Consider the following 26,154-nt stretch of genomic DNA (forward strand, 5'->3'; position numbering starts at 1 on the left):
AAAAACCTTTTTTGTAAATGTGCTATTGCAGCATAACGGCATTCTTTAAAATACTCATATTTCATAAATTCTTTAATTGAAATTAATTCATTGTATTTTTTAAAAGTAAAGTAAATAAGCGCTAAGTTATGTTAAGTTTAGTTATGTCAATTTATGTTATGTTTTTACATGTATGTTGGGTTACATTACGCTACATTAGTTACATTAAGTTGTGCTAATTCAAGTGTAATTATGTAACGTTGCATTGCATTAAATATTATTGTATTTCATTTTAAGGAAGTATTTTGACTTTTTAATTATTATTTTTGGGGGCTTTTTGGCTTGGAACTTAAATGGAAAGATTTCTAGTTGTTTGTACGTTTGATACTTTTTATAATCATATATTAGCAAGAAAGCAATGCCTTTCATCTTTCAAATACTATTTGAGTGTTGCCACAAAGCTTTAGGTGGGTTGAAGTCTGTGTGATTACCTCATTTTTCTACGGTCATTGCTCAATCTTTACTCAATCCAGTCACTAAGCTTGGCGTTTTTCATGAGGTTCGGTCCTTGCTCCTCTGTCTAATGCTGTCATTTATACCCGCTCGGTGGGCTTACGAGTCGCTTGGCGATCTTTCTTTCTCCCAGGTGTGTGAAATGGCACTTTGCTCCCCTCTAAAAAGCAGCTCTATTATAGCTCTGTAAAGCTGGCACTGCTTTCAGATGCATCAGACCTTCCACTTAATCAGAGCTGAATTGACAAAGTCAGACGCAAAGAGGAAAAGTAAGCGAGTTTGTATGCAGTGCAGGTGCCAAAAAGTCTATGGATTCAGCAGCCGCCTCCGTTATCCGCTTCTTTTTGAACTTCTAAGCAGTAATGCTGACCTCAGTGGGGAGACACAGAAAGAGCAGTGCATCTTGGGAAGCGTTCCATGAGTCACTGCTTTCATTAGGTTAATGCGATGCTGAAACTGCATTACTTATAATGACCCTTTGATCTGTCAGCGGGTCGAGGGTCTTACTTTGGATTATGTAAATAAAACGGAGGGGATACACTGAAGGAAGAAGAGATACCACGTAACAATCTCTGACAGTGCAGAAGCCCAAGAAAGAAAAAGCTGTTTTTGCTTGATTGGTTTTCTGTCTTCTGTCCAGTGACTGAAGCTAAATCCTTGTGTTTAATCGTCTTCTTAACTGCCAGTGAGAACACTTATAGAGATTGCTTCTGAGGTGACCTCTATCAGAGGAATACTGTTGCACATCTGGGCCTTTAGTACTGCAGCGCCTCTAATGGTCTATTGGATAATGACATCTGTTTGTTACATCATATGTTCACGTTATCAGAAACGAGATGGAAGAGTTGGATTTCCCAATTAATGCTGCAGAATGATGAGTAAAGGTTGCTTCACCCCATTAAGATAAACTTCATTTTACACTGATTTATTTAGCAGAAAATAAATAAGGTGAAGACTTCATTAATTTTCATTGAATTACAAGACAAGACAAAATGATAAAGATTGATTGCAACCTTTTTTAGAAGCTGTTTTATCTGTAGGCAGAGGAGCAAGAGAGACAGTAGACGACCTCGGCTCTAATCAGGTCTGATGAATAGCGAGGCTGTTTAATCATCCGTACCTGACCTCATGATTATGTATGCTTGGGAGCTGCTGGAGATTTATTTATTTATTATTATTATCATTTATATTTTTCAACTTTGTTGAGCACTTTCAGCAGGGCTTACTACTTAGAAGAATGTCATTTTGCAATCTAGAAGAATTATATCAAAGGTTAGGTTTTATTTTTAATTATTGTACATTTATGCAGTGTGTATATGTTCAGAAGTTTAAGATGAAGTTTTATTTGGCAAGAAAATTATAACTTTCTATGTTTAACAAATTCATAAGTCACAATTTCCACAAACATATTAAGTGCCATTAATATTAGCATTTTCAACATTGATAATAATAAGAGATGTTTCCTGAACGCTAAATAAATAGCATATAACAATAATTTTATAAACATCAAAATATTCATATATATATATATATATATATATATATATATATATATATATAATATCATATCACACACACATACACAAGCACACAAACACACTCACACACACACCCACATATATAATTTGGCTGTGTATATGTACATTATATTATATTATATTACATACAACATGCATATTGAAATATTATTATTTTTATTATTATGCAAGGAAATTGTTTAATGGGAATCTTTAGATTAGAGACACTATCAAAAACATTTGTATATTTTCGCTTTTGTATTTGTGATACAAGACAGAATCTTGAAACTAGTATAATGACAACTCTTTATAACCCTAAATGGTGAATAAAAATACATTAAAAAAAAGCAACTCACTTGTATATTGTATTTACATTTAGCCAACGCTTTCGTTATCTAGTGCAAACTCGAAAAGTGCAAATCAGGCCAGAAATTCTTCCAGATGTGAAAGTTTTACTGTCCCAGATGTGGTGTTAAACAGAAATCTAGCATAACTAACCATTTCCGACCTGTTCCTACATGCAACGAGAGCTACGTTAATGTCCCAAAAGCTCAATCTAGTTACGATCCCCAATAAGCCAGTCATCCTCAGGCTGTTGTGTATTTGTGGCTGCGTTTGTATATCGCCTGGGGTCGTACTGATTCATGCTAATGCTAGGTCGTGCCCCCGCGGCTGCTAGGACACCGAGCGGAGCTGACAAATTTATGTGCCAGTTGATTGGGAAGATTAAAAGCAGTTTGCTGTAATAGCAGGGGTTTTAGTGCCATTAAATGAGTCTATTTGGTTGGAGGCATGGAGCTGCTCTCTCACAAGTGGATTCACCCTCGTTAGCGCAGCACATGAAAAATGATTAGCGTAATACAATCCTGCCAGGAGGCGGGGGAGAGGGAGGTCCAGAAAGACTGCAGAGTCATTGTGGGCACCTTCATTTGAGAATGTTTAATGCTAGCCTACCCTAATGAAAACATGTCATGCAGAAAGAGGGACATTTTGTTGAAATAGTTCAGCCTTAACTTCTCTAACTTGTGGATGTTTTGTAGGTTTATTTGGGATTATATCAGTCTCACTGCTCAGTCGTCTAGTGCAGCGTGCCAATGAGAGAGTTAGCAGCCTTTTTTATTTCTTTCTTTTACCTCTCAGTCTTTAGATTGTCTGTGCATACCAGTGTGTAATGAGATTTATGGGAGAGCACATCTTCTCAGAGTGCTCTCTGCCCTTTAACCTTTACCTCTTATTTGACTCTGCCTCATTAACATACAACGTAAGCTATCACATTTTAAAATGCTTCCAATATGATATTCTACTAGCGAGGACAAAAATATTGTGGTAACTGTTTTACATTATGCATTTGGATTAAATATAATCTTGATCAAAATGCAGTTGGGTTATTTTGATTAGGTTAACAAATAACTAAAAATGCTGTTAACTATCCCAATAAAATTACAAGTTAATAATTATAACTTGTATAATATTATATTTTATTATATTATATTATATTATGCTATTGTACCAAATTTAGGTCATTAAAAAAAACTAGTTCATTTTATTAATATTTCTTTGTTAATATAGCTTTTTTTTCATTAACAGATAAATTCCATAGGTAAACACAATAAATGATAGATGGATGGATGGATGGATGGATGGATGGATGGATGGATGGATGGATGGATGGATAGATAGATAGATAGATAGATAGATAGATAGATAGATAGATAGATAGATAGATAGATAGATAGCACATATTTAATGTGAATGGAGTGAATGAGGAAGATGTGTAAGCTGTCTGTTTTAGCTGACTCTCCCACTGACTGTAAAGAGAGCCGCCTCTCTCTGGCTTGTCTGTGTGTGGTATATCTATCATCACTCACAGAGGGCCAAGGCTGTAGGAATGCTGGATTAAAAATATAAAGCAGCCGATAACTCCACTGTCTTTCAGCTCCCAGGCAAGATGTGCTGTGATGTGGAGAGGTTTTTACTGGAGAACTTTCAGATGACCACTGTTTGAATCTGTGTGTCTAACTCAAAATACACCACCCCTGGTCCTTGCTCTAGCTGCCTTTGATGAGCTGAGTGTTTCGCACCGATTTATAGCTTAGAGTAAATCGAATTTGTGTTGTAACCTCACCGAATCGATCACTTAAATGTGTTTGCTGCCAGTGAGTGGGCAACTTGTCACAAAGTTATAATTTGTGTCCAAATGCACTGATTTATGAGGATATGAAACCTCTTACTTATTTTAAACTGATTAAAGTCCAAGATTTTCTCTATATGGCGCCTTGTAGACACTTATGATGGATTATTTAATCTGACCACGGACACTAAATGAAACAAGACAGTCCTAAAATGATTGGGAATTGGAGCTGTACAGCGTGAAATTGCAGTATTGTGAGAGTATGTGCTCTGAGTGAAACAGGTCCTTTTCCATCCGTTTAATGTAGCTATACCCCCTGTTGGCTGTGAATACAAATGAAGACCTTAGAAGCAACACCCAATGTTTTAATGAGATTTGTAAAAAAAAAAAAAAAAAAAGGGAGAGAGAGAGAGAATATATGAAAATGAAAATATACATTCTTATTATCTTTTTGTCTATCCGTCTGGTTTTGTCTTATTTTATTACTCTACTTATAGTAATTGGATAATCTATTTCTCTGTCTATCTATCTATCCGTCTGTCTCTCTGTCCGTCTGCCTTTTTGTCTGTTTTATGTCCATCTATCTTTCCATCTCTTTATGTGTCGGTCTGCATGTCTATACAAATTATCTATAGTTTCTCGATTTGCGATGCATCTACAGCGTTAGTCTTAAACTCAATTCCTGGAGGACCACAGCTCTGCAAATTTTTGTCTTAGTTGCAAAATTTGATATTTAGGTTCAATATCGTCATTTATGTTGTCTGTCTCCCATTCTGTCTATCTGTCTGTCTATAATTCCGTCCCATCTGTCTGTCCGTCCACCATTCAAACTGCTCGATCTATCAGTCGTATTGGTACAGCTCTAATCCGATATAGTTTTTGTGTAAGCGGTATGTGTTTGAAAAGGCTGTGGCTTGTTCCTGATGTACCCGTATTATGCTACCTGCTTATTCTCAAGGCCTGTTTGAGTTTAAGAGGATTTAACAGGATTGTTTGGTCACAATTACACAATGGAGTAGAATTTTTTGCCAAGTCTGCCCCACTTGAACATAGTTGAATGGAGAATAGCTAAGCCACATGACTTCACGGCTCCGCTTAACTCAGTTATGTGATGTCAAGCCAAAAATTGAGCTGATTTACATAAAGAGTAAAGTCTGCAAAGTCTTAAATGCAAAGGAAATCTAATGTAGAGGGCACTTAATGTAGAAGAGTCTCAGAAGTTCTCTCAAATGCAAATGAGGGTCCATGACCTTTAGCTCTGGAGTTAAGTAGTGTCAAGGCTACTGAGGGTCTGAAACACGTAGATAGCACAAGTAGCATTTGAGAGTTAGCAATGTCACAGGAAAGGGTAATTGATCCACAGTCTGTATAAATTACAGAGTTGTCTTCTCTTGTGACAGCTAGCTAATGATGTTGCTTTTGGTTCTTTTGGAAAGTGAAACTTCAAGACCCCACTTGAAAAGGACTGAAACAGGAAGTCTGGTTTTGGGATGTAGTCAAAAATTGTCCTGTTTTGCTATTTACTAGCTGCTAGTTGGCTAAGGTGTTAAAAAGAGAGACAAGCTCCATCTGAAATTGCATACTCTCTAATAGGCTCTACATTTGGGTTAAAATTAATTTAATATTTATTTATATTTATAATTTTGACATTCTGGGCAACATTTAATAGAAAGCATTTATCTGTGTAATGCAGGGCAGTGCCATCAATATTTTTTGCTCTTTTAAAAAGACAAGATACATTTGAAATGCTTTAAGACATACACTTGCATGAAGGTGACCTGAAAATATTCAGAGATATCCCGTTATGTCTTACTGTGGCTTTGCCGGTGTAACAAACATGGATGCAGTTGATGTATCCAGAACATGGTTTTAGATTCCTCTGCCTTCTCTCTCTCTCTGTCCATGCACTTGTGTCCTTGGCGGACCTCAGTGTTTGGGGGCCTTTTCGGGGGAAACTGGAGTTGTACTGCTCTGCGGTGATACAAATGCCCCCCTGCAAGTTCAATAAGCTCTTTGTTTTCTGTATTTATGCTGCAGTGGAGTTCAAGTGCCCTCTCCACTGTGACTCCCAAGCAACTTTAAGACTCTTTCACTTTTATTGTGACCTACCAAACCCACTGGGCCCAGAATATTTGTCACAGACTAATTTTGATAGATGTGGGTTGTGTTCAGAATGGCATTTATGCAAAATAGCCCAAAGAAGTTCATACAGAATTCATTACAGCTTACTTTAAAATTAAACAGTAATAATGTCAAATTAAATTCCTACTTTATTCATTGAATTTACACTATTTCTCTCTGAATTTTCCTCAAGACCTCTCTTGCTCCTTCTTGTGGTCTAGTTTAAAAGCTTCATGAGCACAAAAGTAGTATACAGATACAATAAGGCTCTTCCACCGATTTTGCACACTGTATTTGCAATCTGCGTTGAACGCAGCATGCACCCCACCTTCCTGTCTGATGGGAAGCCCCCTGCTGTGAACATATTGAAAGCTCATGTACTGTACTTATAAAGACGCCGGATTACAGAAGTTATAATAGTCGAGATGCTCATAAATGAGTCATTGTTTTCTTCTCCATCATTTCCTATCAGCTCAGACTCGAGCTTACCGCTGTCTGGAAGCCTAGTGAGTCATAAACTCAACACTTCATTTGCTTATTTTCTTCTGTGAAAAGCAGAAAAAAGTGCATTTTTGACAAACATCCTTACACGTATAATAGATTTTGTTGAGACCTGAGATGAAACAGTGATGTGAATGTAACTGTCACAGCTGTAGGTTTAAGTGAAGGTTTAGTGCGTCAGAACTTGTTGTTAAAGGCTTTGCCAATGGCAGGTTCAGTGGCGGTCTGCTTTATTTTGCGTAGGTAAATTCATTCTCGCATACACGCTCATGCTTTATAGATGAGACCTGGTTTGCAGTCGGTGTCAGTTACCCACAATCTGCATCAGAGCGGAGGTTGATATGGCGACAGCGTGAACGCATGGAACAAGTATTTGTGGCTGTGTGTCAGCCAGGTGCTTCACTCACATAATGGAGTGATCTTAAGCCGCTGGGAATGCAATGATTTAGCTAGTCTTTTGTCTGGAAGAGCAGCAGTGATTACCTTAAAATAAAAGATGCGGGTGAATCTTTTTACCCCTGATTCAAATATAAGCGAAACATTGTATGTACGTGTTTGTTGTGATTTTTGAAAAATGTAGTTTTATTTTATTTTATTTTATTTTATTTTATTCCATGTCAGTTAAGCACAATTTGTCCCTTAATTTGTTGTTTCAATAATGCAAAAATTTCCAGTCTTGGCACAAGAATGTTTTTTTATTACAAATTTTTGTTGTATTTACATTTACATGAGTGCATTTGGTAGATGCCTTTATCCAAAAGGACTTACAGTGCATTCAACTATGTTATCATATTATCATGCTTATTAAAACCAGCACCTTTTAAATAAGTACCCTACAACTATTATGAAAATTTCTGGTTGTAATACATAAAAATGAGTTTATGTATTACTTTGCAGACAAAGACATTAGGTAGACATTAGGTGGCTCAGCTTCATCAAATATTGCCTTTCTATCTTTAGCTTTTATGTCCCACAAAATTCTGTCCCATTTCCATGCATCCCATGATTCTTTAGTCTCCCCAATGTTTGCTGCTTTGCCACTAACCAGTGCTAACCAGTGTTTTCCTTATCTTTCTCCCTTCTTCTTGCCTCGTGAAGATCATAGAATGATCAATGCAGGTAAGCGCAGCTTTTACTAACTTCTTGAATGCTTAATCTCTGGCTCGCTTAGATGTTTTACTCTCAAATCCCCTTTTTAGTGCTCTACAGAGCCTGAAACTTATCTATGGCTCTATCGGTGGGATTGCTTTATAAACTTCCTCTCTTAGTGGGGCGAACAGCCAAAGATGTGTTTTGAACTTGTGTTTGCATTCCGTGATGCTTTGGAATCATTCCTCCCACCCAGCATTGTTGTCACCCGTATTAAGCGAATGCCGTTATCCGCCACAGTCCTATCTGAGGGAAAAGGCCAGGATAGAGAGCCTCTTTGAGTAGGTGGCTTGTGAGGAATCTGAAAGCCTGTGAAGAATGAGCAGGGCCTCTTTTTTCAGAAAGTGGCTGATAGCTGTGCCAGGCTCTAATTGAAAATGGCGGTAATGAGTGTGTGAAAGATCAATGTGGTCTCCGCGCACACAATCTGCAGCCAAACCCCTGGAGTGTGGTTAAAAGATGGAAGGCCCTTCTCCGCTCACCCTGTGCACTAATAGTCCCCACTTTAGTAAACGGGAACAGGGGAATTTTTCTCTCCCAGGAGACTGAATGAGAAGAATCAATGAGTGTGTACCATGTCCGAAAGTCAGCGCGATGAGAGGAAATAGAGACGGATAAAGGGAGAAAAAAAGAAGCCAGTGTTGAAAAGGAATGAACTCCTGTTCTAGGAGAGAGAAGTTATTCAATGAAACACAATAGCCCCTCCATAGGGTCTCGTACTTTTTCTTTTTAGATAGACAAGCTACATCTGAAACAGAGCAATGTAGGACAGATATTTTTATCTATTTTTATTATATAAAAAATTATATGTATATATTTTTAAGATCTTATTTTTAAGATTTTTATATATATATATATATATATATATATATATATATATATATATATATATATATATATATATATATATATACAGAACAAATACAGGTAATTTATTACGAGGAGATTCATAGCTTTTCTACTGATTATTACTTTTTATTACTTTTTACAGTGTAAATTTGCTTAAATTTTCAATAAAGCAAAAATATTTTATAAAATAAATAATTTATAGATATCTTTTTAAAGTGAAAGTTTAATATATTCTAGATTCATTGCATGTAAAGTAAATGTAAAAGTTTTTTCTTTTGTTTTAGTTTTGATTTAATTGTTTAAATGTAACTCCCTCCCCAAAAATAACTTAAAATATAAAAATATAAAAAAGATTGTGATTTTTAGATGTACCTGTGTGTATATCAAATACAGTTAGTTCACTCTTTTATATGGTGAATTAATAAAGATCAATATATGAAATTCTTATGTTAACTTAAATATTTAAATGAACTTTTTAATTTAAAGGCTGTTTTGAGGTTATAAAGACATAGTATTCATGTACTATTCATGTACTAGAGTTAATATTTTTCCAAAGCTATAATTTGCATATTTTACTATAAATTTCCTCTAACGCACCTCTAAACTGACTTTGTGAACTCTCCGGGGGAACCTGCACTTTGTGAACCAGTATATTTATGTGTAAATACTCTGGTCTTATCCTGAAATCTTAATAAAGTCAGCAGTGTCCAGTTTATAAGTCACAGGGTCTTGTATTTGATTTGGCTCTGTATGTTTGGTTTAGGGTGTACGTGCGGCGCCCCTGTATGGTGGCAGCTGTTGCCTGGAGAGCTCATTAACTGCAGAGATGTGACTTCTCTCTTCCTTCCATTACAGATATGCAAACACATAAACAACCACCTGCAGGGAGCAGCCCTGATGATGGCGCCCGGCACCTAGACACACACACACACACACACACACACACACACACATACATATCTCAGCCACAGACATGCTGGTGAATTTCTGTTAGTTCTACAGCACGACAGCCTGAATTCTCATCATTATCTGCTAGTAGCTCTTTTGTTTACTGGCTGTGATTGCTCCTCCACACATCCCATAATCCTCTAGGAGATAAAGTTATTACGTTTTTACTTTGAACACAGCAAAGTTTTCATTGTTCTTCAGTAGCATACAGGCAGTCATTTAGCTATCATTGACAGAACACGTTGTTCCTCTTAGAACGGAGGATGCTTGATATATTTTTTTTAATAAATTAGTATTTTTTTGGTTTTAATTATTTAAAAGTTTATTTAATGACACATAGCTAGTTTCACATGTTTGTGATCATCTTCTTCTCACTATTTTTTATGATAAATGTAATCATTTACGTTTTTCTGTTTATGTGTATACATCCTGAATTTTAAATTATGAACAGAAATACTGAAATACAAGATGTTTTATTAATGCTACAATATTATTGTTGCAATAGTGATATATTTAGTGATGTTTATCATTTAAAAGATCATTTAAAAATATATTTTTTCATAATAGTAATCGTACTAGACCCTTATTTATTATTGTTACTACTACTATTATCTTTGAAATGATAAAAAAATTATAATTATAAAATAAATGCATTTACATATTATTATAGCAAAGGAATATAAATGAATATTATTTAGTCATTGAATTGAGCATTAGTGTTTTAGTTACTGTTTTATAAAAATATATATTTTTGAAGTGAATTTTACTAGTTGTCTGGATTATAAAGTTCACTTTTCCCAGTCCTAATGTTCAAATCGCTGTAGCACACAACCTCAAGTGGCTTTTCCTTTTATTCTACCAAGCTAACTGTACAAAAGCTGACAGTGTAGTGAGTTGCTGATGGTGCCTGTAACTCCAGCGGCTCCTGAGGTTCAATGAGGCTGTTTGTTACCCAGCTCTCTCTGAGGTGTGAAAAACCCTGCCCCATTTCTTTTGTCACCATGGCAGGGCCACATATAAACCCCATCCAATAAACACTCCACCAAAGCACAGTGTGGGCCTTCAGTGACTATTGTCCCATTAGCTAGATCTCTTTTCTTTTTCTTTTCTCACTCGTTGGTGCTTGATGGCTTTTCTGATAGATTACAATCCCCCCCCCAAATATAAAATTGATGTGCGTTTTCTTCTTCTTCCAGCCACCAGCCAAAATTTTTGTCTCACACTGAACCTCACCTAGCCTTTTGTTGCAGCCAAATGAAAAATCCGTTTTTTTCCAAAGCCACGAATTTGCTGACCGACAAGTCCCTTTGTAGTAATCCCCCATGTTTTTCCATCCCTCCTTCATTGCTGAGCAGCCATTCAGTAATTTCTAAGAAGCTCCATTAAAAATGCATGCAAAGGAAAATTGCATGTTTTGTCGGTAGAGCCTGCGTTAGATCGAATGCGTTCCTCAAGTAGGAGAGGAAGTCATGTAAAGAACAATGTCAGATTCATTGTGCTTTTTATCTCGCAGCGAGAACGCCGATAATGTGTTTAATGTTATCTCGGGCACCTGGGAGATTGCAATTATGCTGTAGTGAGGAGTGAGTCCCGCGAGCGGCTCTTGGGCTTTGACGCAGCCGGCAGCTAAATGTTTAGATTCATTAGCCGCTCACTACTGTCTGTCACAATGACTGATGCTGTTTTCACCGATTCACTTGGCACTGAATCTCACTAAACAAACGGGGTGTTCGGGAGTTCCTGCTGAATGCAGATTTAGGTAATTATCATGTTCTGTTGTGAGTTGTTTATTTTTTTCCAGTGTCCTTTACGGTCTTTTTCCAGTGCCCTGGCGGTTGGAGGGGCGTGGTTAAGGATGTCACGCCCATGCTGTCAAACTGATGTCATCACAGAAGGCCCTTCATTTTCAAGAGAAGAAGCATTTTCAGAATTGGAATAAAGATTACAAATGCAAGCAGTTTTAGTGTGTGTGTGTGTGTGTGTGTGTTGACTAAAATGGATGAATTGTTCACCACAAAAATAGCAATGTGCGCTAACAAAATAGTTATAGCCAGTTGTGATTTCACACAGACTTTAATATTCTTGTTTTTAGCCTAGATTTGTGAAATGTCTTATCCGGAGACACTTTCAGTATGTTTAGTACATAAAGGTTGATTTTTATTTATTTAATAATTTCTTTATTAATAATTTTTTTATTAATGAATTATTTTTATATTTAATTGTTTAATTATTAATTATTATTTGCTAGAAATAGTAAACCTAATGCACGTTTGAGGGTGAGTAAATAATAATGATATGAAATAATGAATCAAAAGTCTATGTGGCATAGCTCTTCGGCCTATAGCTACTTAGGACCATATAGCTGTCTTGAGATCAGATGTGCCGTTGCGTGTTGACTGCATATCAGTTAAAACTGGGCTGCGTTTTGCACACAGAGCTGAACGGGATCCCAGCGGCCCCATATCTATGCTACAGAACCTGTCGCAAACACACGCAGCTCATGCTTTAATTGGCTGTTTACCATTCCACATACAGTGAGTGAAAGTCCCTAGATGTGCGTGACTGGCGTATGTGGTTTAGTAGGTTGTCTCGATTGTAACGTTATATGGTAGTAAAAATATGGAAATGTTTGGAACAGTTTGGGCCGCATGTGAGGCTGTGCATGGAGCTGACATGCCAGGACTTTCCATCCACACAGATGATGGGTGGTGATCACAGCCTGTCAAAGCGAAACACCTGGAAAGAGGATGTGTGTAACATTATATTAGTAAATCCGCATTAAAGAATGCAACAAGATATGCCTTCGGAGATCACAGAAATATTCAGTGAGAATGCTGCTTAGCTTTTTATTTGTCTGTTTTATAATGATGCTTTCCAGCTATTGCATTTTTTTGCATTATCATTACCATCTGCTGAATTGCAAACAGATGTCATATAAAATTCAATTTGTATTTTAAAGGTGTAGGCCACACAAAAATGACAATCTACTTCATTTTCTTGTCATCCCAAACTCTTATAAATGTCCTCCTTTTCCTAAATGAGTCACTGAGACAGATTTTATTAAATAATTCAGTTGATTCATTAAAAAAAAATTTCAAATAACAATTGGAAAATTGTTATTTTGAGATCAATCGATTTTTAGTGCATCAGTTTCTCAGACAAAATGATCATATGACTCGATAAGGCACAATTAACATTAAGAAGTTATGATACCTACATTGTACTTTTGTGAAGCTTTAGAGCTCTATTAACCGTTGTAATTCCATAAAAGAAATTACGAGTATGAAATGATAAAAAGGTGGGTAAATAATTTAATAAATTTTAATATTAACCTATCCCTTTCAATATTTTGGCTAATTTTAAAAAGCTTACAGCTGCCAGTAAAACTACTCTTTTTCTTACATGCATATATTTTACCTGTGATTTATTTTCCCCCCTTAAAATCAGCTCAAAATGCGTTACAGAAGTCATCAACAAGCTCCCTCTGGGCTTTCTCATTACTCACAAGTTTGCTTCCACTCATTCTCCATGTTTTCTTTAGCACCGTTCACCCGAAGGCATGCCTTATTCGGTCAAGGCTATGAAATTTAGGCTCCGGTTCAAGTTCGACGTAACTCTAAACCCAGCCACCTCTCTTCTTCTCTCGTTCTCATTTCTCATTCCCTCTTTTTAACACCTTTCACCGTGTTTCACCATGTCTGACTGGCAGTCAAATTGAAGTTTTGTAGCAGTTGTTGTCGTGGCTTGTTTAATTGGCTGAGGGCCATCGCTCATCCGTGAGGATCGGCATGCACTTACCAGCGGCTCCTCCTGGGGCAGCAGAGAAACGTTTAGCGGCTCACTATCTGTCAGTGTTTAGCCAAGTCTGGCTATGTTCTTAGTGTAGTGTGCAATACAAACATCCTACTGGCCTTATTGGCCTCCGCCTGTTCCACATGGTGGTTTTTCTTTTGTGAAGACCTCAAGGCTTGTTTCAGCAGGAGATAAACCATAATAGTCTGTTTTATTGTCTGTGTTGAATGTTCACTCTTGGTAATTACTGTTGTTTTGATCTCCAGGGTGAGTCAGTGAGGGTAGTGATGAAAACACAACAGAACCTATGGTATGTTTCGAAAAAAGGCCCCTGCAAAAGAAAAACGCAGGAACTGCGAGTAATGTATGTGGCAGAGTTAGTAATTGTTAATGATAACTGATGGTATCATACTTATTATTATTATTTTTATTAATATCCATGTTCATTACAATAGTGCTAGTATAATAATTCTTAAAATATTACATTATAATTACTGTTTTTGTCTTTGTAGGGCAAATTAGATTGCTTTTTTTTCCGGTACAGAGCTCAGGGCAGTAAGTAATGTTTGAGGAATGAAATCAGCTCCTCATTCCTCATTCCTTGTCATCAGAATACCAAAATTGGCAGCATTATGATGACTAATTGTTATTGATGTTCACCGCAAATTTTTTTGAGGCCTCGCCAACCTGCCTCTTCTCGTAAGGAATCACCACAGATCTCTCTGATTACCCACTTTTGATTAGACTAAGGCTTGATTGATTACTCAAGGAGACAGATCATGTTATTAACTTCCATAAATTAAGACATTAAGGTACAGGAAAATGTTAAAGGTAGCGGCAGTGTTTTTTTTTATTCATATGAAAGGTGTGGGGTATATTAGCCAGAATAGCCCTTAACTTACTTGCACAGAACACTTACTGCCATCTGGTGGGCATTGAAGGTATTGCTTCTCCTGCGTGTGTATAATTTGAAGCGTCGCTCTCCTCATTGCCACGAAGCACGCGGTTCAGCTCTCGCCTCTTCGTACCTCAGATGTGGAGCTATAGGATGAGAAATAGGATAAATGTGGACTGAGCCAATATTAGCCGATAAATTAGAAAAAGACGCATTAATAAACTGAATATTGTTGAGTTTATATGCTTGTTAACATATATTCCTGAGTGACATATGAGAAAGCAGGGCCGTTTCCTAATAAAACCTATCAAAGTATTGCTAAAATTGCTCAAATCTATAAGGTTCTGTTAGAAATCTGATTTGTGGCCGATTGAGAAGACGCGCGTTTTGACACACAATGTTTTCATAAACATTAAAGGCAACTTTCAGATGCCAAAATGTTATTCATAGTGTTTTTTTTTACATTTTTAAAATGTTCATTGTAAAAAAAAAAAGGAATTTGTGTGGCATTATCAGTGTTTTTTTTAATGAGGTAAACTGTATTTTTATGCGTATCCACAAGGGGGCGCAGCTGCACCGACATCGACATTCACCGCTTTTTAGCAGCTGTATTGATTTCATAGCTGTTGTAGGTACATAACACCCAGATTCTAAATCCTGTAGAGGTCAAACTACGGATCCCTCTTGCGCATCATAATCTATACTCCTGCCCACACTTTCGGAGAGATCATTAAGTAGATGGATAACTGAATGCACTTTCTTTATGTAGCAGGTCCCCATTGATTTCGTGTCTCTTTATGGTTGACGGATGGAACAATACCATACACGGCTGTTAGTAGATAAGGTTGATTGTGTTGAGCGGGTGATGAGCGATGACCCTAGAGGTCACCGTGGCTGAAATGTGAAGATGAGCTCGGTCAGTAGTAAAAGACTGTTTAGCATTCAGGCAAGGCTCGACTCCCGCTCGGTTTGGTGTTAAGTGGGGGGTCCATCTGGTGTGCAGACATCTATGATCCCCAGTGCTGTACATTAATAGAAAATCCTGGCTCCTGTCCATAATTTGCCCACTTGATTTCTTTCCACCCTCCCTCCGCTCTCGTATCTGCTCCCCTGCTAAAATGCACACATCGCCAGTGTTTCCTCTGATGTGTGAGGGGAGGCTCCAGGGGGTCTGCTCAAATGGGGATGAGGTCTCCATTAGGCTGACTGACGGAGCCGGTCTTTCGGCAGCAGACAGGCGTGAGGGAATTGCTCACCCTGACCCTGATCCGCTAGCCCCCCACCACCAGTTTGTCACCAGAAACCAACGCCCAGTTCCTCCCTTTGGACTAGCTAAAAAAGACGTATAAGATGCACCGAGCTAGTTCATTTCTTTGTGATAAAGTGTTTATCAGAGATGCTTGTTTTTAGCATATTTATTCGCGGCGTCTATTTGTGATGTTTGTTACATTTCCTCACACAACCTGGCACTATATTTGGCATTGAGGGTACTTATCCTTTACATACACTGTTGTTCTGCTAAATGTATTAATGTTGTATTAACAACAATGAAACCTTACTGTTTCGTCTGGGTAATGTTTGTAGTAGAACATATCAGTTTACTTCAAAAACAAACCAGACCGCTTTTGTTTTTGTAGTAAAAATAGCATGCTTTGCCACCAAAATAAACCAGATGAAACGTTTGTTGAATTTGCATTCGTTCTGAATGCGAGCTGAAAGTCATTTAAATCTAGACAAAAATGGTTGTTAAACAGTTAAACATTTCTGTTTCATCTGAGTTGTTTTTTTGTAGTAAAGAAATAACAGCTTCTTACAAAAACAAAACAAACCAGTTTGTTTTTACTACAAAAATAAGCCAGATAAAACGTTTCTTGTATTGTTTTTGTGTAAAGTTTTTTTTTTTTTTTTTACAGTGCTTTCATTTATTGGCATTTTTATACAACCAAAACTAATTTTCTCAATATTGCTGTTTGGTTCTGGTCAACCCAACGTTTTGTTACGTTCATCGCACGTCATATTTTATTACGTTTCGTTGAATAAGCTAGGACCTTAAATTATCGTTCAGCATTGCAACCTAACATCAGCCAAAACGTAACGCCGAGAAATGTGTTTTGTGCAGCAGAGCGTAGATAGCTGGGTCAAAGCTCTTCAGATTACACGTTCTGTTTCTATTGTGAGGCCACCGTTAGGTAGTATTTCAATGAGTGTGACTAATACCGAGGCTGCTTTTATTTTGCCCACATTTCTTTCGTGACGCTGTAAATGTGTAAAAGATATAATCGCTTCGCAGTCGCGGCGTTTAAAAGAAGGAGCCTTGCCGCGAGGGAGCCTACTGTAAAAAAAAAAAATATAGGAGAGGCGTGTGGAGTTGCTTCTTAAGGATCCAGTTAGTTACCCCCCCCCTCTTACACTTCATAATCTCAATCAGCGTTTTGACACTGATTAATTCTGCTGTTGACACATTTCTGGCTGTCATGCTGGCTTACCCATCATAGTTGTTAATGCTAGCGCTCTTGTATGTGTCAAAACGGAGAATGAATGGGAAGCATGACAGATATGAATAGCGATACGCTTGAATCGCTTGCTCTGTAGGAATTAGGCCTATACATTAGCCTTCTATTCCTCACGCCGTTCCAAACCTGTTTGAATTACTTCAACACACCAGACAAGGATGTCTTGATCAAGAAGCCGTTTCGTTAGGATGTATGTCACAGCTGAGGGAGAAAAGACAATAGCGACTTTCGTTTCTTGCCGACTTCGATTCAGGAGTTGAATCATCTTGCGAACCGCTTCATCCGATTCACTTAAAAAAAGAGCTGACTCTAATAATGCCTTGTTAGTGAATGAGGTGTTGCCGCTTCAGTGAAGTGTCTACGATGTAGTGAATAAGCTTTTGGGAATGTTTTCGAAGGTTGAAAGCTTCAGCCCCCCGTTCACTGTGATATAAGCACCGGAAACAACCTTCTGAATTTCTGTTTATGTGTGACAGAGAAGAAAAAGAAAGTAATATGAATGGCATGAGGAAAATAAGCAAACGACGACAAACGTTTTAGGTCAGCTGTGCCTTTTCAACATCTATATACACATCTTTTTTCTTTCCGAGCTAATGTGTGGAAAGCGGTTTAGAGAAGGCGCTAGCATACATATGGGAAACATTACGAAGCTAATGCTAACAATAAGCAAGTTTAAAATTGAGAATCCAGGCTGCAGCCTTTGCGTAAATTATTTGTGAGATTTTAGAGCCTATGCAAATTCGCGCTTAATCCAGTATGCTAATATTATGGCCGAAACAATGGCTACAATAAGCAAAAGCTGTTTGTTTGGAAAATCACTTTTGGCTATTTTTTTTGATTTTGTAAGGAACATGAAATCTCTGCATTCTACATCTCAATTTATTCTCCCATTATCATACGAATCAAGCCCTAATCCATTGTGAAACAAATCGGATAAATTGGTTTGGGTGTTTATTTATTTATTTTTTATGTACATTGGATGATGCTGCTCACTGCATGCAGTAGCACATAAAAAAAAAAAAAAAAAAAACGAAGGCAAAAAGTGAGCATGTCTAGCTAATTAATAAGAAAAGGACGCTTACGAACTATTAGCATTCCAACAAAAAGCTCCGAACTGAACAAGAGGGCTTCACTCTTAATTTATCTATCACTTAATTTAATTTTTAATTCTTTAATAGAATGAGATGTAACAAAGCAATACTGTTATCATACTCGCTCATTAATTATGTGCACTCCAGGCTAAACAATTATGTGCACTCACCACATACTGTTCAGTTCCTGCAGTGAGAATAATAAAAAGAGCCTTTCGCGGTGCTTATGACACGCTGGTCTCATAAGACGAAGGAAAAATAGAGGATGAGGAAGACTGAATTCAACAGGATGTCCATTAAGAGGCTGTTTTGATATGCGTTTAGGAGCGGGGACTGATGGAGTTAATTGGTACTTTTGAATGTGCTGTCATACGGCGCTGTAATTGGCTTCCTGAGGACGGAGCCAAGCTGAAGGAGGGGAGGCGGTGGGGCGCTGGGTGGGCTTTTAACACTGCACTGCCCCTCTGAGGGCTCGAGAGAAAGAAGCTTCATCAGCATAACGCATTAAACATTTGCACTAACCCATAAACACTGGCTGGCCTCATTACTGCTATCAGTGCCGGCAAGTCCTGAACACACAGCCGCATCATCACCATCGGTGGGCGGCAGACAAAGACGAGCTGGCCCTGGGATGATTAGGGGCATCACGGTCGTTTTCATCGCTGCTGCTTCTAGAACTAGACTACTCGATTTTTTGTCACAAAGCAGAACCACTTCGGTCTCAAGGGTCACACTTTTCAGTTGAAGTAAATGCAGTTTATTTCAGTTACATTTGTGCTGTGTACTGCGGTTCAAAAGCTTGGTGTCTATTAGGCTGCATTCATTTGACCAAAAAATACCATTTATTGTGATAAATTATAACAATTTTAAAATTCAATTTTAAAAAAGTTCAAAAATGTTGTAATTAGGTAATTCAGAATGTTGGTGTCTTCTATTTTTATTTATTTTTTTATTTGCTCATAAACAGTAAACCAGTAACATTGCTGAAAATTCTTACAATTAAAAAATTGACATATTATTACAATGTTTTTTTAAAAAGTTGCCTGCATTTAGATTGAATTGATTTAATTAAAAATGCCATAAACGTCTTACTGTTAAAAAATTATTACAATTTACAAATAAACGTGTGAATGTAAAATAAAGTGTACATATACATATATATATATATATATATATATATATATATATATATATATATATATATATATATATATATATATATATATACATACACATATTATACTGCTTTTCAAAAGCATTTTTTGATGTTTTTAATGCCACAAAACCTTTTTGTTAAAAAGACCATAAAACAGTAATGAACAATAATGTTAATAAAATAATTTTAAAATTAAACAATTATTATGGTAAAATAATATTTAGGTTCTGTTTCATCAAATTAAAATTAAATTGTATTTAAATTAAAATTAATTTAAATATATAATTTATACCGCATTTCAAAAGTTTGGTGTCTTTTATTATTTTTCACGTTTTCGTGTCATGCTTTATTATTTGTCATGTTTTGTCACCAAGGCTGCTTTTATTTGATCAAAAATATCATAAAACAGTAATACTGTAAATAAACATATAGAAAGAAAAGAAAAGAAACCCTTTATATTATGCAGCCTTTGAGGTAAAACTGACTCAGAACCCTAATGCATTAGAAATATGTTTGGGTAAGCAGCGTAGAAGCCCGTATGAAATAAGAACACCTGTGACCTCATATATGATGAATTTTATGTTTGTGCATCAAACTGTGATGTTGCTGTGCAACCATAAAAAAACACTTACAGTGTGTTTACATCAGCCACGAGTCGAACATCAAAACCTAATAGTTTCCTTTCTAATCAGCTAAGCTGTTTATACTAGCAGTGCTCCTCAAAGACACCTTCTAAAGAATAAATTATATTTTTCTTTCAAGGATCTCAAAAATGTGCATCACATATATATCATGGCATATATAAGGGAAAAACAGGCCTGCATGTCTAGAACACACCCCCAATCACATTGAACCTCATTGCAGAGAGTCACTTTGTATCTCGTGTTAACAAGGATTAGCATGTGTCCGGTTCTTTGTCATCCTGAGGTATTTAGAACGGGTCAGTTCATCTTCAGGTTAATTCGTTTTTTCGGAACGAGCCGGAAAAGAAAGTGCCGGAGCTGATATGAAAGCGTGCAAAATGAAAATGGGGGTCAGTGCGAAATACGCACGAGAAAAAAAAAGCCAAGACGGAGAGAAAAAATCAGACAAAGAGGAAACGAGAGAAGGTGGTAGTTTTTCTCCCACAGTCCATCATGGTCCGCTAATGTATGAATGGTGCGATGAAAATTGATTTTCAAATGAATTATTCCAGGCTCTCAGCCTTTTATAAGACAATAACCTTTACTAAAGTGCCACTGTCTTGAGTAAGATGAGTTCACTTGTTCATTTCACTACGCATTTTCTTTCTTTCCTCTCGCATTTCACTCTCTGACGGAGTCGCTAAATAGACCTCGCAATTATAGACAGACTGTTTTGATCGATAGCGGTGGAAATGATACCGGAGTGAAGGGAGGATTATGAAATATGAGGAGCGTTTGATTGTGGGATGGAGGAAAAGGGGGTGACTGTTTTCTCAGAGAACGAGTTGTTGCGGGCAGGTGGTAGACTGAGCGTCAGGTCAACTTATTGATCCGCGCATTTGGCCAGCAGACGGGTCAGAGACGCTCCGCGGTGGTCTCCCAGTTGGCCGTCCTCTGGCTGGGATGCCGGTGCTTCATCACTGTCAAACCTGGCTTGGTAGTTTGACCTGGCGATGGTAAAGCTCTCCCCGAAATGTGTGTGCTTTGTTTCGTCTTCGTGTGGGCATGTTTGGGAGTGTTTTGGCTGGTTCTCCCTCACTTCCTTTAAGCCCAGCGGAGGATTGGTTTTTGGCTGGGTCACTGCCTGGCTACAGATGCATTCTGGCTGGTGTCCACAGTCAGCAGTCTGTGGTCAGCGGTCATCGTGCACAATGGAGACGGGCCGTCCCCTGTGGGTGTCAGACGGAAACGTACACATGCATCCTACCAGCTGGACTGATGGCTTGCGGGGCTCGGTTTCTTTCTGCTCGCTTTTCTTTCGGTCCCCCTCTGTTTCTTTTAAGTTATCCGTCAGTCTCTTTCAAATCTAGTTTGGGTTTCAATTCTTTGTAATTTCACCCTTCTGTTCCTCGCTTTCCTGTCTGATTCACCTCTTCTTCTCTCCCCACTCACTCTAATTTTCTCTCGAGAGACTGTATTTTTTTTATCTGTCTGTTTTGTTCTTCCACTTCACTCTTTTGATCTCGTCTTCACCTCGCACACATTCTCAGCTGTCTCTGCTTCTGTCCGGCCCATGTGTGATTTCCACCACCGACTCATTGGTGTACAGATGCCCCCGGCCCTCTTTGGGGGGCCCCTCTCGGAAACGAGGCAAAATATTGTGGTTTTGTAAACTGCGTAGAAGCTTCAATGCACAGACGTGCACCATAATCACGTTAATTACGTGTACATTAGGGTTGGATGGAACTCAAAGTCTTCAGCTTTGGTGTGATGCAATCTCTGATATCTCGGTATGAATGCCAAATTGATAGCAAATTGCCAATAGAGAATAAAATGCGTGGAAAATGTAACAGTGATAGCCGCATACATACGTCTAGTATTCCAGAGCTCAAACCTACTGCAGTTGAGCTGCAAAATAACTTTTGACTGATTCCAGAAACATAAATGTGAGTCGTGACTTGAAAGAAAATGTCTTGATTTAAAGAGTGATCTTTTACTTGCATGCTCAGTTGTGAAGTTGTTTTGGTAATTATTTATCATTAAAATTATGATCAGTACATTACTCATTATGAATGTAGGCAATAAATGCATGCATTTCAATTTTAAATATTGCTTAAATTTAACAACCCTTTCCATGAGTTGATAAATTGTTATTAGATGCTTTAAATTTGTGGTGTGCAGTGCTTTATTATTATTATTGTTATTATTTAATTTATTTATTTACTTTTTTTTACAGTTATTTTACATTTAATTTAATTTACATTTATTTTAATTTGTTTAGTTTTCACTTGAAGAGGCAGAGCCTTTCCTCTAGCTATTTGATGGAACATTTTACATACATACATTCCATTCAATTTATATACATTCCTGCATATTATATTTTAAAAGACTAAATGAATATTATTATTACTGTTGTTAATTATGTAATTGATGAACTTCTCTTACTGCTGCTACTACTTACTCAAATTTTTATATACTATATTTACTATATATATCAGATACAGTGGGCTAAAAAAAATGATTCTGTATTTTTTCATGCATCTTTTTTTTTCAGTTTAGCACTATATTTATATGTGTGTTGTATTTGTCTGCCAGTGTTATCAGCAGCATCTATAATGCTAGTTTAGTGCTAGTTTAGACACATGACCCTAAAAACCTACTGTGAATGAAAAATGGACCTGCTTCCAGTGTGAAAGAGTCCCTAGGGATGCACCGTTTTGTTTTAAGGTAGCGTTCAATGTAAATGGGTCTTCCTAGGTGGAAAGCCATCCTACTCCGCTGTGGTATAAAAATGGGTCCAGGGTTGCATATAGAGCTCCAGAGGAAACCCAAGGCTACATGATTTCACCATTCCGTAATGAGTTTAATGATCTTCTTCAATGTGCGGTTGATCGATAGCCCTCTTTTCTCGTGCTTCTCTTTTTGATTCAAGCCATCCGTGCAAACAGCATGTAATTCTATTTCTCGGAGCCTCCGAGATTGTGTGTCATAAACAACCTCGGAATGAATGAGATCATCCAGTGTTCCATGCGTGTGACAGCGGATCTTTTTGAGGAGTGTCACATGGCAACGGCCCTCCGGAACACTGGAACATGGAGCCAATTTGTTGCCTGGTGAGGGGAATCACATGACCCCCTGCGCTATCCTGAGGGATCTGGGGGTGGGGTGGTGCTTGGGTCAGATAGCCAAACGTAGGAATGACTGTCAGAAAGGGGGGTTTGTAGATCCTCCGAGCCGAGGAGGGGGGAGATCTTGAGTATCCTCAATCCAACAAGGTAGCAGCCGCACGTTCACGATGTTCCCTCTAATCAGAAAATGCAATGAAGTCATCACACGGGAGAGCAGCAGATGTAATTGGGAGGAAATAGGCAAGCCTGTGTTGGTGAATGGATGCCTGGGAGGGGGGCCGTGTTGCTGCGGCTGACCCGTGGCCCCTGAGTTGCTCATTAAAACACGGAGGCTTCGGTCTCTTCTTCCATCCGTGCAACGCCCTCATCACCAGCACAGACCGGTGAACACGTTGGACAGGTCAGAGAAGGCAAAATTGACTTGCTTGCACAAACCGAGCCTGGTTTTTCATCAGAACAGTGACGGAACGGACACGCTATCTAAAGGGAAGCTGTTGCACAGCATTGGTGTAAGGCTATTGTGAGGCAGAGCTTTGTGGAGTCCTCGCACGTCTGCGTGAGACTGTCAGACATGATGTCTGATGAGCTTACCCTGCTGTTGCAGTGTTTCACACTTGGTTTGATTACTTGGTCCAATTTTTGCTCCCCTGTTAGTGTTTATTTATCGGTATTAGCTGGCATTGTAGTCTTATTTAAAATCTTTAAAACCATAATAGTTTAATAATACTTCACTCACTCACTTAAATGTGAGATTTGCTAAAGATTACAATGAGTATGCATTTTTCTTATCATGCATTCACCTAAACATTTAAAATAAGTCATTTTAGTTTTGAATATTTAATTTTTAATTAGAATGATCATGATAGTGTTGAATTTGAATTAAGGCTCTTCCTCTTCCATGTTTTCCCACATACCCATTACTGTGAAAAAAGTAAATTCGACCATTTTGTGATGAATAATAAGAGGCGCAGTTTACTTTAATTCTATTATTGTTACTGTTATTATTATTGTGTTAATAACTATGTTAACAATAACAATAATTTAGACCTTGGACCCATGATTGAAAATATTTGTGTTTGTGACAATAAATACATTTATAATTTGTATTTCATGTTGTACATATTGCATGTAATACTGTGAATAATTGGAAGTAGCACACAATTTAATAGTAGTAGTAATAATAATAATTGTTATTGACATAGTTATTATTATGATTCTTAACATAATATTAAGCGCCCATGATTACAAATGTATTTATATCTTGTACATATTGTGCAAAAATTCACTTGTAACCTATTATTAGAGTTTTATTCATTTTTGTTTACTTATTTAACTATTGGATAACCTGGAAATATTAAGAAAACTGTTTATTTATTTATTAATTTCCAGGAAAAATCTCATTTAAATATTTTTGTTATTCTCCGGGAATATCTCACTTGCTAGATATTGTCCTTGTGTAGCGCGAAGCTTGCTTAAAAGCCGTAGCGACGACTGCCTTGTGAGTGAATTAATTAGTTTTTAATATAGGGCTTTTTAATGAATCAGTTAAACCTGTTTAAAAAATGAGTCATTAGTGAATCACTGAATCATTGGGTATGATTCAACATGAAGTATAGTGTGTAATCACCCTTTGTTTCTTCCCACCGTGCTCGATGTTTTTCCTTCAGTCAGTTTCTCTGGCAGCATGCTTACGTTTGCAGATTACATGCAGAACAAATGTTTGCATTGGCCAAGTCTGAGGTCATGTCCACGCCAGACGCACAGCATTGTTATTTCACTCTCTTACAATCTCTCCTCCTTGTCTTCCCTCACTATCTCCCTCTTTCCTCAGGGTCCGGAAAGAATCTTGGAGGAAATTCTTGGTCCACGGGTGTTATTGTGGCCGCTCTTTGTTGGTTTGCAGGTGAATAATGGATGAGGCATCTGTTATGTTTAAACGCACAGCAATCATTGGCGTACGCTTCCAAAAAAAAACAGCTGTGTGGGTGTTTTTCTTTTTTTTTTTCATAGCGGATCTCGTTCTCAGATGATTGAGTCCGTTGTGTTTCGTAAAGTGGAGAATTAAAAGCAAGAGAAACGCACACAATGGTCCGAGCAGATTTATAGCTTGCAAGGCTTTTATCAATCGGCTGTGGGGGTTTTTTCTTCTTCTTCTTCTCCAAAAAACTAGCTGTAGTCAGCCTTTGAAGAGTTCTGGAAGAGAGAAGAAAGCAGGCAGTCGGTCTCAAGGTGAGAAGAATCTATCCTGTCTTCCTGTGTTGGGTGTCTCAGACTGCTGACAGATTGTATCAGCTGATGGCACAACCCCGTTTCCCACGTCTCTGGAACACCTGTGTCAAAACGACCCCGTGAGGCCCCGGGGCCCTCAATGCCACTCTGGTCCTCAAAAAAACAGTACAATCCTGTCCTGTCTTCTCAAACACAGAGCGCCTGATTGCAGATACACAGCTGCATAAAGCTTCTCCCACTTTTGACAGTTACTCTCTGAAATCTGTCTGATTGATGTGAGAAGGGATGAAAAGGCTGTTTTGTGGAAGCCGGTTTTGCAAGGCTCTTGATTTGAAATATAAATAATTGAAGCTCCTTTTTTCTCCTCGGATGGCTTGCGAGAAATGAGGATGTATGCCAATTAAGATTCCCTTCTGCCCTCCAAGACGATCCGGCACGTTGGAGAACGAGCCGAAAGACGGAAGAATGAAAGGGTGAGGAGAAAGAGTTCATTACTGTAAATGCAAATGAAACGGTCCCTGCGTATAATAGCTTGTCACTGTCAGAATTGATAAGAGAAAAAGCTTCGTTTTGTGCGTGTGCATAATTTTGAGCGGAGTGTGTTTCGGAAATGGAGCTATATAATGGTAGAACATAAGCCGTAGAGGTTATATACTGTTATTCGGATGCCTTAATGGTAATACTTCATGATATCCGGTCTCCATATAGCATGATTTTTAGATTTTGCTCAAGCTTGTTAGGCCTCCATAAGGAAATGTAATATTCATAAAAGCGGACTGTGAAGTATACTGCAAACATAAAACCCTGGAGATGCGCTTTCCTCGCTTAAACTTTCTGAAATATTGTAAATGCTTTTGAGAATAGATTGCCCATTGCTAGGTTGAGTTTACGTGAGGAAGTTCATGCGTACGTGCGTGGAGACAGCAATCATAATAAGCTGCAGAAATGTCCAGATGGGTTGAAGAAGCGCTCCCTTTGGTCCCCGAGCACTTGATGCTTTGCAGCGGTTGATTCATTGG

The 26,154-nt window shown here is 37.8% G+C and overlaps 1 protein-coding gene across 9 annotated transcripts in view; it reads left to right on the top strand.

Moving 5' to 3' along the window:
* Positions 1-26,154, top strand: part of agrn (agrin) — a 208,220-nt gene that overhangs the window by 42,596 nt on the left and 139,470 nt on the right. For 6 of the 9 annotated variants that reach the window (XM_043224201.1, XM_043224202.1, XM_043224203.1 and 3 more), the window contains exon 3: positions 7,861-7,881. The exons of the other annotated variants lie outside the window; for them this stretch is intronic. In XM_043224201.1, coding sequence (XP_043080136.1) covers positions 7,861-7,881 — 21 coding nt within the window. The remainder of the gene's footprint in view (positions 1-7,860; positions 7,882-26,154) is intronic. 9 annotated transcript variants of the gene reach the window in all.

This window comes from Puntigrus tetrazona, chromosome 23, assembly GCF_018831695.1.
Source record: "Puntigrus tetrazona isolate hp1 chromosome 23, ASM1883169v1, whole genome shotgun sequence".
NCBI lineage: Eukaryota > Metazoa > Chordata > Actinopteri > Cypriniformes > Cyprinidae > Puntigrus > Puntigrus tetrazona.